The 12,478-nt window shown below is 41.2% G+C and overlaps 1 protein-coding gene across 1 annotated transcript in view; it reads left to right on the forward strand.

The window, feature by feature from the left end:
• The first annotated feature begins 6,393 nt into the window (after positions 1-6,393).
• LOC122560445 (rho GTPase-activating protein 17-like) overlaps positions 6,394-12,478 on the forward strand; it is a 50,786-nt gene continuing 44,701 nt past the window's right edge. Inside the window, exon 1 of the mRNA XM_043711077.1 lies at positions 6,394-6,397. Within this exon, the coding sequence (XP_043567012.1) occupies positions 6,394-6,397 (4 nt within the window). The remainder of the gene's footprint in view (positions 6,398-12,478) is intronic.

Below are 12,478 nucleotides of genomic sequence, written 5' to 3' on the forward strand. Positions count from 1 at the left end.
ACAGTGGATGTTTAACTTTGGTCATATTGGATTACTTGATATGGTCCTAAATGATGATGTAAAAAAAAAACCCTGACATTTAAAATGTTCTTAATCGGGGAAATATGATCTGTATAAACATTTGGAATAAAAAAAAGTATCTCTGATGCTTTGAAAGCCAGTATCATGTAATAAATACAATGTAAAAGGAGGACATTCAGCCCATTGTTGAGCTCTCTGCAAGAACAACATAACGCAACTAGTTCCACTGTCATGCCTTTTCATTGTAGCCTTGCAATTGTTTTCTCTTCAAGTAATTATCCAAGTATATCTGTCGTTCAGGTTCCAACCCCCTCCAATTCTTCTAAACTCTAGTCAATGTAGGCCTAGGTGAACTAATCTCTCCTCATATGACTGTCCTGCCATTCCTGGCATCAGCCAAGTGATCTTTCACTGCATTCCTTCTATGGCAAGTGTATCCTGTTTTGGGTAGGGAGACAAAATCTGCACACGTCCAGATGCAGTCTTACTGAGGCCCTGTCTAACTCCAGTAAGAAGGCCTCTTGCCATGAAGGCCAAAATACCATTTGCCATATAATTACTTTTGCATCTGCCAGTTTACTTTCTTTGGTTTACAAAGACACCAAGGTCCTTTTGTACATTCACATTTACCAATATATCACCATTTAAATATGTTCTGTCTGTCTGTTTTCCATAATGAAATGGAAAACTTCGTATTTATCTATGTTATACTGCATTTTTCATGTGTTTGCCCACAGATTCAAAACTACCTTGAAGCCTCCTCGTATTCTCTTCACAACTCTCAATCCCACCTAGTTTTGTGTTGTCAGCAAACGTGGAAGTATTACTCATGGATCCCTCATCCAAGTCATGTATATATGACTTGGGCACTGATCCCTGCAGTATACCACTAGTCACTGTCTGCCATCTGGAAAAAGGCCTATTTATTTCTGTTTCTGATTTCTCAACCAATTTTCAATCCATGTCAGCATATTACCCTCAATCCAGTGTGTTTTAATTTTGTCCACTTTTATGTGGGACCTTAACAAATGCCTTTTTGAAAATCAAATACACCACTTTTTCCACTGGTTCTCCCTTACCTATTCCGCATCCTCCAAAAAAGATCAGTGGGTTAATTAAGCATAATTTCCCTTTCATAAACCTATGCTACCTCTATCTAATCCTGTTAATACTTCTGAAGTCTTTTGTTGTACAAATATAAGCACCGACTTGAGCGTATACCCAACTGGTTTGTGGTGAGTTTTCCTCTCCCTTCTTCCTTTTTTTTTTAAATAGTGGGGTGAATTTTTCACCCACCAATCTGTTGGAACTACGTTGGATTCTATATAGTTTTGGAGGATGACCAGTTTGCGTCTAATATTTCCAAGGCCATGATTACAGTTGTACCTTTATTTTTGCATGTTGCTAATATTCTGTTTAATGCTTTTCCTTACATCTCGCTACTTTTTGGAAGCCAATAAAGAACCCCCACCAACATTTTCTTGTGATTTCTTATCTCTACCCCTACAGATTCCACGTTGTGATTTTCTCGGCCAATATCCTTTTTCACTATTGCAATGATTTTTATCTTTTATTAACAATGTAACCCACCCCTTTTCCTTATTTGTCTGTCCTTCATAAGTATTGAATACCCCTTGATATTGAGTTCCCATCCTTTGTTACCCTGCAGCTGTGTCTCCATAATTGCAACAACTATATAACTCTGTATCTATTTATGTTTCTAATTCATCTACATAATTGTGAATAGTCTGTGAATGAAGACGCAATTGCTTTAGGGATGTCTTTTTAACCTTGATAGTTGTCATTTTGCACTATAACCTTACTTGTTTCTTGTCCTTTTTTTTAACCAATGTTCTTTTACTTTGCAGCTTACGTTTCTGTATTTCCTTTCCTTCCTTGTTTTCTCCCTTCAGGTTCCCATTCCCCTGCAATTTAAGTTTAAACAATCTATGAGGAAAACTCCCCAAGCATATTAGTCTCACTCCTGCTCAGGTGCAACCCATCTTCCTAGAATTGGTTTGTATTGTCCATCTTCCTAGAATTGGTTCCAATGCCCCAGGAAACTCCTCCATACGCCAATCCTGATCCATCTTGTTATAGAGTCATAGAGATGTACAGCATGGAAACAGACCCTTCAGTCCAACTCAAATCCATTCCGACCAGATTTCAACCTAATCTAGTCCCATTTGCCTGTACTTGACCCATATCCCTCTAAAACCTTCCTATTCATATACCCCTGCAGATGCCTTTTAAATGTTGCAATTGTGCAGCCTCCACCACTTCCTCTGGCAGCCCTTACTACACACGCACTACCCTCTGCGTTTTCCCTTAAGTCTCTTGTATATCTTTCCCCTCTCACCCTAAAACTATCCCCTCTAGTTCAGGACTCCTCAACCCTAGGAAAAAGACCTTGTCTATTTACCCTATCCATGTCCCTCATGATTTTATAAACCTCTATAAGGTTACACCTCAGTCTCTGACGCTCCAGGGAAAATAGTCCTAACCTATTCAGCCTCTCCCTGTAGCTTAAACCGTCCAACCCTGGCAACATCTTTGTAAATCTTTTCTGAACCCTTTCAAGTTTCACAACATCCTTCCGATAGGAAGGAGACCAGAATTACAGGCAATATTCCAAAAGTTGCCTAACCAATGTCCTGAATAGCCACAACATGACCTCCAGACTCCTACACTCAATGTTCTAACCAATAAAGGAAAGCATACCAAATGTCACCTTCACCATCCTATCTACCTGTGACTCTGTTATTTCTGTATTTGTTAGCACATGACACTGATAGTAGTCCCAACGTTGTTACCATTGATGTCCTTTTTAATACTGTCCTAACATTCTAAAATCAGCTTTTTAACCTCATTCCTTTCTTTATCTTTGTCATTGCTTCCGACATGTGACAAAGCCACTCTCCCAAGCAAGACATTATTGTCCCTGGTACCTGGGAAGCAACATACCATCCTGGAGTTTATTTTGTGGCTACATAAAGGTCTGTGCCCCTTACGAATGAATCCCCCATCACTGCAGCCCTGCCTCTCCTCTTCCCCTGTTGTGCAGCAGGCACCCATAGTGTCCCAGACTTAGTTCTCGCTAACACCCCCGAGAAGCCATCTCTTCAATCCTCACCCCCAAAAACCAGTGTCCAAGTAGTACATCTGTTAGGGAGGCAGACATCCATATGGTTGTATTGCACTGCCTGCCTTCCTGTTGTTTGCTGTTTTCCCATCCCCTTTTTACTGTTTCAGACTTTATCTATGGTGTGACTACCTCACTGAATATGTTGTCTACAATAATTTCAGCATCCTATGTGCCCTCAGTAAATTCACCTGCAGCTCCAGCTCCAAAATGCAAGTGGCCAGGAGCTGCAACTAGACACACTTCCTGCACATGTGGTGACAGGGGACATTGGAAGTATCTATGACACTGAGCACTGGAGGAGTAAAGTATGGATATTAGCTCTGCTGACATGACTTCTCCTGAGATTAAGTTTGCTAGTTCCTCCTTTAAAGGGTACTCGTCATGATACGCATCTGTTTCCACACCCAGCACTCCCATTACAGTTCAAAGTCCCTTATTTTGTTTAAGCTGAAGGACTGCAGCAGTTTTGTTAGGAAAAAAAGCAGAGATACTCCACTGACGTTACTCTGGATACTTTCTCATTTAGAGCTGTTAAAAACTGCTCCCTTGCCAGCACTGTCTCACACCACCCCATGGCAGCTGAGCTAACATCCATAATATCTCACTGTCACTATCTCGCAGAGTTCACCTGAGTTCCCATGTGCTGTTTTATTTGGAGTTCCTCCCTAGCCTGATTCACAGTGGTGCTGACAGCTGCATGCTCTTCCTAGTCCCATTTCAGGGACTGCGCTATGTGATAGAATTAAAACTCATGTGATCAGTTCAAGGTAAAGAAAAGTATCTTGAATGTTATGAATGGTAGAAACAACAAACTTGATTTGACTGGGGAGTAGACTGTAAATGTTATCACAAGTTTGTCAGACACAGCTGGCTGCACCAAAGGGATCTTCACCCATTTGTTGTTTATTCATCTATAAAGAAAAACAACAAATGCAAGAACTCTGCAATTAAGGTGGAAACTGCTGGAAATATAAATCATGCCAGTCAGTATCTGAAAGAGAAAGATAGGGTCGATTTTTTTCGTAAAATCCTTCAGCAATACAAAATCTTGAGTAGCCAGTGCTGACTCCTTTAAAGAATTGCTATCTTCTCCACCTATACATAACCTGGTCATTTGCCAACGCTTAGTACTTTTTCAATTGTCTGTTATGTTGCCATAACAAACACCGGAACAGACAAAGGCAGGAAGTATGCAGTAGTAGGAAATAAAACAGTACATTCTGAACCTTTGAGATTCTGATAGCAAATTACATTGCCATCCCATTGCAGATGGTGTAATGTGGAGACTACCTTTGACCTGCCTGACTTAGAATCAGTCATTGTAATGTACTTGTGTGGAGAAAGCAAAGTTTGTGCAGTGAGAGTGTGAGCATGTGCATAGAACTCTGTTCACTGGCTACTGTTTAAATTTATAACAAGGCCTAGAAACTTAAAAGACAATCAAATTATAATCTGATTGAAAGTTTTGAAGTCTCAGACTATTGAAAGGCATACAGTGGATGTTGTCTATATAGATTTTAAGAAGACTTTTGACAAATTACCACAAAGGGCTGATTTAATAAAGTTAAGTCTCATGAGATAGGAAGGTCCATGTCCAAACATTGGCTGAAGGGCAGTAAAGTGTCAATGAATTGTGGCAAAATATTATTTTTTCAGATTACTCAAGGGGAAACAGTGGTGTTCCCTTGGTTCAGGACTAGGATCATTGCTGACGTGGATCTTGGAATGCAGAGTAAAATTGAAATTTACCAATGATACCACACTGAGCAATGGCAGACATTGAGGAGAATGCAAATTAATTGCAGTGGGACCTAGATAGACAAGGCAATGAACAGAGGTGGAATTTGACAGAGTAAGTTTGTTCTTTAAGATGACCTGTTTTAAGTTGTTTTGATTTTAATGTGTTTTTCATCATTTTTCCATAATTTGGAGATGCCGGTGTTGGACTGGGGTGTACAAAGTTAAAAATCACACAACACCAGGTTATAGTCCAACGGGTTTAATTGGAAGCACACTAGCTTTCGGAGCGACGCTCCTTCATCAGGTGATTTTTCCAGTTAGCATTGTGGATTTGCATTAATGTTTTAAGCTGGGTGGATGTGGGTGATGATCATGCCCCATTGGTTACAGTTTTGGAACTGACCCCCATGTTTGCCTGGGCACTAATCCTCACGCTTGCCAAACTTCCAGCTTTCATCGCCTCTCCAATGTGCACCTCATTCTAGATTTGGCAGTTCTCACTCTGTTGGTGGCTCTGCTCCCTCGCTGCTCACAGCAAGGATTCAGAACATGGAAGTGACCAGTCAAAGGTTCAGCGAGCAGGAGTATCATCCAGTAGAAGGGAAGGTCTGAGAGTACAGTTGGCAGCAAAGCTGATGCTAGGGGAGTGAGAGATATGAGGTGTAGGAAGTAAGTACCTGTTGAAAGAGTTTTCATTTTTACTTGTATATTTATTTTAAAGTATTTATTTACAAATATAGTAATTTAGCTATGTATAGTATTTAAACTTGGAGGATATAACATTTTATTATTATTTTTGTCAAGAAAGGTTCAACAGAACTTTTAACTAAAGCTTTTTCCTGGTTTATAACAGGAAAGTCTGAGTTGTTTCATATTTTCCTATATGTTACACATTTCAAGATACAACCAGAATATTAAGTGAGGAATCACTGTAAAGAAAAGTGAAGCAGTGCATTTCGACAAAGGAGATGGGGAGAGATAACACATATTTAAGGATGCAGTTCCAAAGAATATGCTGGAACAGAAGAATCTAGCATTCATGTACATTGATCTTTGAAGATGGCAGAACATACTCAGAGAATGGTTAGCAAAACAATGGAGTTTTTGGACTTGGAATACAAAAGCAGAAAAGCTGGATTCCAGGTCTGGGAGATTTTAGAACATCAGTTTGGAAAAGTTCTCCATGAAACCAAGGAGATTAGGAAGGGATTTGCTAAGGTAAAGTAAGGTAGACATCAGAAAGCTAATGTTGAAAAGACTAGGGAATACAGAAGTTAAGTCTTTTGGTGAAGAGATACAAGGGGAATGTGAGGATGAAATTTTTGGAGTGTCAGGTTATGAGTGACATAGATAAGGAGAAATTATACTTACATCAGTAACCAAGGGCGCGGTATTAAAGTAATGAGCTGGAGACTGAGAGAGAATTCGAGGAATTTTTTTTTTATCACCCAGAGGGTGGTGTGTACTGTCAGTTCTTCTATAACGCGATGGGTGCGTCCTTGTGCAACATCACATAATAGAAAAATTGTGCTTTAGGAACCATGTTTAAAGTATTGGTGCTGTAATCGTGTTATAGCCAACACATATTTTCAAAGTTCACACTTTAGAAGCAGTGTCCCCAATTCACCAATTGCATTACAGGGAACATGTGTTGATGAATGGTGTGTTATAACAGAATGACTTGTATCTGAAACACGGTACCTAAAAAGTGGTAGAGATAGGAACCCTCAAGAACTTTGATAAGTATATAGATGACCACTATATATGCCACAGCATACAAGGCTATAGACAAATTGCTGGAAGCTGGATGTTTGATTATCAATGCAGAGCCAATTGGCTATAGGACCTTTTTTCTGTGTTGTTAAAACTTTAGGCTTATATGACTCTGTCCTTTAGCTCTCGTCAACTATTGGTTAATTAGAACAGTTTTTCTTTGTCTGCATTACAAAAACCTGCTTTAATCTTGTACATTTTCATAAAATCTCCCCTCCCTCTCCTTTGCTCCATGGTGAACAAACCCAGCTTCTTCAGTTGAATCTTGTACCTAAAATCATTCATTTACAGAACCATTGGGAAATCTCCTCTCCACCTACATGGCTTCCTTCCTCTAGTGTGCTAACTAGAACTAGACAATTGGTTCTGGCCTAATTGGAGTTTTATCAAGCTTCAACATATCTTTGCTGAAATTGGTCATACTCAAGAGACAACAAGATGCGCAACAATATCTCTGTGGCATGGATTGTAGGAGATTAGAGGTAGAGAGGAATGAGGCCACATTGGGTGCATTGAAGACAATACACAAGATTGGAGGAGGTACAGGTGAAATGCTGCTTTACCTGGAAAGACTGTTGGGCCCTTGAGTGGTGATGAGAGGAGGTAAAGGGGCAAGTGTTGCACCTTCTACAGTTACATGGGAAGATGCTGTGGAGAGGCGGTGTTGGTGGTTGTGGAATGGACTCAAGTGTCCTGGAGGGAACGATCCCTGCAAAATGCAGATGAGGGAGTGAGGGGAAGATGTGTTTGATGGTAGCATTCTCCTGGAGTTTTCTGAAATGACAGAGAATAATCCTTTTAATGCAGAGGCTGATGGGATGAAAAGTGAAGACAAAAGAAACCCAGTCACACTGTTGAGTGATGGGAAGAGGCAAGGGCCGGAACATGGGTGATAGGTCAGATGTGAGTGGGAACCCACAGTCCTGGAAGAAGCAAACCATGTCAGCAGCACTGTTTTGGAAGGTGGCGTCATCCAAACAGGTGCAATGTTGGCGAAGGAAGTGGGAGAATAGGATGGAGTCCTTGCAGGACAAAGGTTGTGACAAGCTGTAGTGAAGGTAGCTATGGGAATCCATGGCTTTGTAGTGGATGAATGTCTATTCTCTAAAATGGAAACAGAGGTCATGGAAAGGAAGGGAAGTATTGGAAATGGATGGTATGAAGAGGGAATGAACTTCCCGAGGAAGTGGTGGATGTGGGTCCAATGTTTAAAAGACAGTTGGATAGATAGATGAATAGGAAAGGTTTGGGGGGATATGGGCCAGGAGCAGACAGTGGGGAACTAGTTTTAGTTTGGGATTATGTTTGACATGGACTGGTTGGACTAAAGGGTCTGTTTCCGTGCAGTATGATTCCATGACTACAATACAGGGCTGGAAATTGGAGGCAAAATGAATGAAGTTTTAAGAGTTCTGGCAAAAACATGATGCAGCACTAAAGTAATTGTCAATGTTACAGGGAAATGCTTTTTAACAGCACCTTTTTTGGGATTCATGATAAAGAAGATGATGACATTAGGTGTTGTGGCATCTTTTAAATGTCCTTGGATGCTTTAGCTTAATTGTGTTAGTAGCATGTAAGTGATGAAATAGACTTAATCCTCGTTCTAGGAGGAAGCAGATCTATATTCCAAACAGATGGTCAACTGATAACTGAGCAGACAGATATATGTCTAGACTGTTTACCACAGAAGTGCTGGAACGGTTCACATGTCTCAAATCAAACATCATTTGTAGTATTAAGCTACAAATTGTTCTCATTGGTCACTACCATAGCAACTAACAATTTGCTTAAGAAATTGTTGATTGGCAACCTTCAAATATTTTGACAGTGGCCGAGCAAGTTCCTTTCACGATGCAGATTTCCAATTTTGGAAAATAGCGGTGCAGCATAATGTTAAAAATTTGTTTGAGCCATTTTAAACATTCCTTCATAGACTCAGTGCCATATTTGCTGAAAATAAACATTTACTTTTGAGGAATAACACATCAGTACTGAGTCTGTCTTTTAACTATATGAATTCCCTCAAATAAAACATGTCATTCTGTGTCCTGATTTATGAGGCAGGGAAATTAGTCTGCAACAAATGATTTTAAGTGGGGCATGGGGAGGGAGAACTGAGAGGAATGAGCTGAAATATGAATTATTAATACCGGTGTAAAATCTGCCGATGTTCACTGAAAGGACACTTCATTATAGTGTTTTTAAACAGTGTAGTGAGTTTCCTCATTATGTCAGTGAAGGCCATTGTTTCTGTTAAGAGTTAGAGTCCTACAGCATGGAGACAGGCCCAAACTAGCCCATGCTGACCAAACTGTCCATCCACACTAACCCCATTTCCCTGCACTTATCCTTTGAAACCTTTCCTTTTCATGTATTTGTCCAAATGCCTTTTAAATGTTGTTAATGTACCCGCCTCAATCACTTCCGCTTGCAACTCATTCCATATGTGAAAAAGTTGTCTCTCAGCTTCCCTTTTATCCTTTCCCCAGATGCCCCCTCGTCCTTGATTCCCCAACCCTGGGAAAAAGACTGAATACATTCAACCTATTCATGCCCCTCATGATTTTGTACATTTTTATAAGATCTCCCCTCAGTCTTCTCACCCTCTAAAGAAAAAAGATCTTAGCTTGGCCAACCTTTCCCTCTAACTCAGACCCTTGTGTCCTGGCAACATCCTTGTAAATTTCTTCTGCGTTTTTTCCAGTCTAATAGCATCCTTCCTATGGCAAGGTTTTTCCAGTCTAATAGCATCCTTCCTATGGCAAGGTGACAAAAACTGAACACAATATTCCAATTGAGCCTCACCAACATCCTGTACAACTGCAAATAACTTCCCAACTTCTATATTCAGTGCCCTGACTGTTGAAGTTCAGTGTCCCAAAAGCCGCCTTCACTGCCCTGTCTACCTGTGACTCTACTTCGAGAATAATACACTAGAGCTCCATGGTCCCGCTGTTCCACTACATTTGCTTGGGCCCTACCACTCCCCATGAAACTCCTACCTTGATTTGTCTTTCCAAAATGCAAGACGGCACATGTGTGTATATTCAACTCCCGCACATGTGTGTATATTCAACTCCATTTGCCATTTTTCAGCTCATTTCCCCAGTTGAACAAAATTAGATTAGACTAGATTACTTACAGTGTGGAAACAGGCCCTTCAGCCCAACAAGTCCACACCGACCCTCCGAAGAGCAACCCACCCAGACATTTGCCCCTTCACCTAACACTACGGGCAATTTAGCATGGCCAGTTCACCTAACCTGCACATTTTTGGACTGTGGGAGGAAACCGGAGCACCCTGAGGAAATCCACGCAGACACTGAGAGAATGTGCAAACTCCACACAGACAGTTGCCTGAGGCAGAAATTGAACCTGGGTCTCTGGCGCTGTTAAGATCCTGCTGCAATTCCTGATAACCTTCCTCCCTGTCCACGATACCACCTAATTTAGTGTCATTTGCAAACTTACTAATCATGCCTCGGACATTCTCATCCAAATCATTGAGAAAGATAGCAAACAAATAGCATTGAGCCCAGCACTGACCCTGAGACACTCGATTAGTCACAGGCCTCCAGTCTGATAAGCATCCTTCCACTGTTACCCACTGCTTCCTACCATCAAGTCAATTGTGTATCCAATTTGCCAACTGCCCCTGGATTCCATGCAATCTAACCTTCCAGAGCAGCATACTGTGTGGAACCTTATCAAAGGCCTTACTGAGGTCCATGTAGACTACGTCAACCTTTCTGGTCACTTCTTCAAAGAACTCTTAACAAATTTGTGAGGCATGATCTCCCACGCATAAAGACATGCTGACTATGCCTAATCAAACCTTGTTTTTTCCAAATGCATGTATATTTTATCTCTTAGAATCAACTCAAGTAACTTACCTACCACAGATGTTAGGCTTACTGGTCTATAGTTCCCAGGCTTTTCTATGCAGCCCTTCTTGAATAAGGGCACAACATTCGCTACCCTCCAGTCTTCTGGGACCTCACCTGTGGCTAACAATGATGCAAAAATATCAGCCAGGGCTCCTGCAATTTCTTCTTTGGCTTCTTGCAATGTTCTTGGATATATCTTGTCAGGTCAAGGAGATTTATCCCCCTTCATGCATTCTAATACATCCAATACCATCTCTACTGTGAAATGGATTGTCCCTAAGATATGACCACTAAACCAACCCCTCCCCCCAAAACAAATTCCCAAATCATCATGTCTTTCTCTACAGTAGACACTGAGGAAAAATACTTGTTGTGGACCTTGTCCATCTCTTGCGGTTCTACACATGCATGTCCACTTCGATCCTTGAGGGATCTAATACTCTCTCTCTAGTTATTCTTTTTCCTTTGGAGTCACCCTAATCTTCTTAGCCATAGCTATTGCATGCCTCCTTTTTCCTCCTTCAGTAAACTCCAGTATCCCCTATATCCCTCCAGGGATTCCTTTGATTCCAGCTGCCTCTACTTGAACCATACCTCCTTTTCTCTGGTTAAAGCCTCCATATCGCTTGTTCCCTATTCCTGTAAACCTTGCCTTTCACCCTCACAGGGATATACAGGCTTTGAACTCTAGCTATCTCACTTTAAAGGCCTCCCACTTGCCAGAGGTCCCTTTGCCTGTAAACAAATTACTCCAATCAACCCCTGCAAGCTCCTGTCTAATTCCATCAAAATTTGCCTTGCCCCAATTTAGAACTTGAACCTGTAGGCTAGTTTTGTCCCTCTCCATAACTATTTTAAAATTAATAGAACTATGGTTCCTAGTCTCAAAGTGCTCCCCTACTGTCATTTGTCTTGCCCTATTTCCCAAAAGTAGGTTGGGTTTTGTCCCTTCCTGAGTAGGACCCTCTATGTGCTGCTTAAGGAAACTTTACTGAACGCACTTAACAAACTCCACCCTATCTAAGCCCTTAACACTGGCCATGCCAGTCTATGTTAGGAAAATTAAAATTCCCTACGATGACAACCCTATTGCTCCTGCAAGTCTCCCCGGTCTCCCTGCATATTTGTTCCTCTAATTCCTGTTGACTATTTGTGGGCCCATAGTACAAACTCAATAATATCGCTATCCCCTTCTTATCTCTTCATCCCACCTACAAAGCTTCATTGGATGATTCTTCGGAAGGATGATTCTAATTACTGCTGTGATACTCTCATTAATCAAAAATGCAGTTCCACCTTCCCTCTTTCCAACATCTCTGTCCTGTATAAAGCACCTGTACCCTGGCACATTAAGTTGCCCGTCCTATTCTTCCCTTAGCCATGTTTATGTAATGGCTATGATATCCCAGTCCCATGTACCTCTCCATGCCCTGAGTTCATCAACCTTACCTGTGAACCCTCTTGTGTTGAAATAAATTCAATTTAATCCAACAGACATTCCTTGCTCCCTGTCGTGTTCCAGCCTGACCTGTCTTTTCACTTTACTACTTCTGATTACTGTATGTCCTTCCAGCCTCGTACTTGTCTCTCTGCTGTTGAGGATCCCACTCCCGCCAATCTAGTTTAAACCTTCCCTTGTAGCACTAGCAAAGCTGACCACCAATATATTGGTCCCCCTTTAGTTGACATACAACCCATCCTTCTTGAACAGGTCACCTATGCCCCAGAAAAGATCCCAAAGATATAAAAGTCTGAATCCCTGCCCTCTGCACCAATTCTTTAGCCACACATTGATGTGCCATATCCTTCTGTTCTGGAGAATATCACAACAAGGGCCTGGCTTTTAACTTATTTCCTAGGTCTCTGAAATCCTTCCACAGGACCTCCTCCCTATTTCTAACTATGTCAT

The sequence above is a fragment of the Chiloscyllium plagiosum genome, chromosome 21 (genome assembly GCF_004010195.1).
Source record: "Chiloscyllium plagiosum isolate BGI_BamShark_2017 chromosome 21, ASM401019v2, whole genome shotgun sequence".
NCBI classification, from domain to species: Eukaryota; Metazoa; Chordata; class Chondrichthyes; order Orectolobiformes; family Hemiscylliidae; genus Chiloscyllium; species Chiloscyllium plagiosum.